At 41.8% G+C, this 2,662-nt stretch overlaps 1 protein-coding gene across 1 annotated transcript; it reads left to right on the forward strand.

Moving 5' to 3' along the window:
• The first annotated feature begins 678 nt into the window (after nt 1-678).
• Nucleotides 679-1,540, forward strand: LOC110020123 (oligosaccharyltransferase complex subunit ostc-like). Its single transcript, XM_020718112.1, has one exon. It carries the CDS (start codon nt 786-788, stop codon nt 1,329-1,331), a length of 546 nt encoding a protein of 181 aa, XP_020573771.1. The 5' UTR covers nt 679-785; the 3' UTR covers nt 1,332-1,540.
• The last annotated feature ends 1,122 nt before the right edge of the window (nt 1,541-2,662 follow it).

Genomic DNA, 2,662 nt, shown 5'->3' on the forward strand with positions numbered 1-2,662 from the left:
TCATGTCATATTTGCATTACAATTTGAATTTCAATTATGGTCGTGATCGGCTGGCCGACTAGCTTGGCGTCAGTTGACTGAGACGACCGACCGAGTGGCAATTGTGTCCTCCGATGTACGTCTCGGTGGGTTGAGGTGCTCGACTCCGCGGCGATCTCTTTTGTTGTGGATCAGTCGGTCTGCTGCATTTGAACACTCCTACGTGCGTCCAGGTAGGTTGAGACCGCAGACGGTTGAATTTTACTTGCCTGAATGGTGGTGGGACGCTCTGTTTGCTTGACCTCTATTTGAGACTTCTGATGACTTTGAGATTCGTGCTAGTATTTTGGTATATATAGTATGTAAGTTTGAAAATTTAGATGTTATATATGTAAATATGTAGTAATTTTTGGGGCATTTTTATATCTAGCACATAACTCTTATTTATTCACATATCTCCCACTTAAATTTTTATATTTACGTGTGTGTCGAGAATTCAAAACTTTAATATCACATCAAAACTAGCAATATTAGCACCTTCTAGAAGTGAAAAAATTAATGCATACTTTGAAAATGCGAAATTTCTATTTATATAAATATTAAAATTCAGGTGTAAAGTAATTTAATGGTATGACACTAAATGTCAAAAATAAATAAATAAAAAGAAGGAAAAAAAACGCAAAATAACCTTAACAGAGACCGGTTGGTGCTCCAAGCACCGGTTCGCCTGCAAGATTTTGCTCCCGATCCCTATTCCCTAAACTCGTAGAGACCAGTGTCCCAGAGTGCCGAAATAGAGAGCAGCGATGCGGTCGAAATCCGATAATCCCGTACCTGGCGGCGCCGCAGCGGCCGGCAGTGCGGCTAATGCATCGTCGGATCTGGAATCTTTCGACCCCGTTTTTCTTCTCCTCCGCTTCCTCCCTTACAGCTTCCTTCGCCCTCCGCGTACCCGCCTTCGCCTCCCCTCCTCCGTGGCTCTCCCTTCCCCGATGACTGTCTTCTCACTCCTCCTCCTAACCTACTTCGCTGTCGTCTCAGGTCTTGTATACGATGTTATCGTTGAGCCTCCGGGCATCGGTAGCACTCAGGATCCCGCTACCGGTACGGTTCGTCCGATCGTCTTCCTCCCTGGCCGCGTTAATGGGCAATACATTATCGAGGGTCTCTCTTCCGGCTTTATGTTCCTCCTCGGCGGGTTCGGTCTTATTTTTTTGGATCTAGCTGTAGATCGTCACCGCGCTCGCAGTGTTCGCCTCTCTTTTGCGCTTTTTGGGATCTCCGCCGTGTTGATTGCGTATGTTATGAGTATGCTCTTCATTCGCATTAAAATCCCAGGATACCTATGGTGAGGGTCTTTAATCTGGAGGTTTGTGTTTTTCCTTTGGCTTTCATGTCTTTCAAGATATGTAATTCGGAACGTTTACATTTATGATGCTTTGTAATTGGAAACAAGCTGGTTCATCTCAATTTGTGGTGATTTAATCTGCATCAAAGCAGGTAGGGTACAATCTTGATGAGATATTTGTTCAGTAGTAGTTTTTTTGAGTTAATTGAATGATATTTTGCGCATTTCTGCGAGGTCTTTTTCAATCCACTATCTGTGTTTGTAGGTAGATTTCGATTAATATTTTTTTTCTTGCATAAATCCAATGAATTCATTAGACAGTCCTGCTTGCAAAATTTAGATTTTGAATCTCTTTTTTGAGAACCTGTCAGATAACAGGTCAATAAAGAAAGTAGTTGTCATTTTATTTTACAGCGAGTGACATTTCATACTCTATTGTAAGTGAAGGGGTGAATCTCTTTTTCTCTTCGTGTTTCGAAGCCCTTTTACTTGCATCTAAATAGAAAACATGACTTAGAAATGAAATTTGTAAAAAAAATTGACGAGATTTGTATTGTTTCAATCTAATATTGATATTGATTTCACTTTTGTTGGACTTACAAGTCATTGAGATTTATGGTTTCACCTTGGTGTAGACTTACCCTAACAATTTGCTTAGACTCCTATAAAAACTACTGCCATTGCGGTTGATTGAAGGCTAAACCCTAACTTTATTTACCCTGCTCTAACCCTCAGAACACCTTCAGGATTAGAGAGTGTACCACACACCTTTGTAAGTAAGGTCCATCTTGTTAAATCTTTTATCTAGGCCTGATTTGACGTGATCCATTAGACATCCTTTTAAATTAAACTTATTAAACATGCTAATCTACCTTGTTCAGCTTGGCTCATGAATCTACCTAGCCTAGAGCTATTCTTGCACTTCAAGTTTGATTGACCCACCTTACTTTAGACAACCATATGTCATGGACAAATAGTCTCACATCGACTAGGTGTAAGACCGAAAAACAGTATTTAAGTCCTGGGCTGCCCACCTCTCTTAAGGGCTCTTTTGGGAGGTGATAAAGTGGTATCAGAGCAGATTACTGTCTGCCAAAATTACTGTCTGCCAAGTGTGTGAACTCTTTATGGTCCAGTGGGACCCTCGGTGGAGCCGATCCGTGACGAGGGCATCACGTGATTGGGTGGAGGAGAATGTCACGGACAAATAGTCTCACATCGGCTAGGTGTAGGGCCGAAAAGCAGTATTTAAGTCCTGAGCTGCCCACCTCTCTTAAGGGATTTTTTAGGATGTGACACATAGGTGACCCCACAACATTAGTCTTGACCTTGAGT

Source organism: Phalaenopsis equestris, unplaced genomic scaffold (assembly GCF_001263595.1).
Source record: "Phalaenopsis equestris unplaced genomic scaffold, ASM126359v1 Scaffold000092, whole genome shotgun sequence".
Taxonomy (NCBI): Eukaryota; Viridiplantae; Streptophyta; class Magnoliopsida; order Asparagales; family Orchidaceae; genus Phalaenopsis; species Phalaenopsis equestris.

Bases quoted from the DNA above. Each gene is read 5' to 3' on its own strand.
- LOC110020123 (XM_020718112.1), top strand. From the start codon at position 786: ATGCGGTCGAAATCCGATAATCCCGTACCTGGCGGCGCCGCAGCGGCC.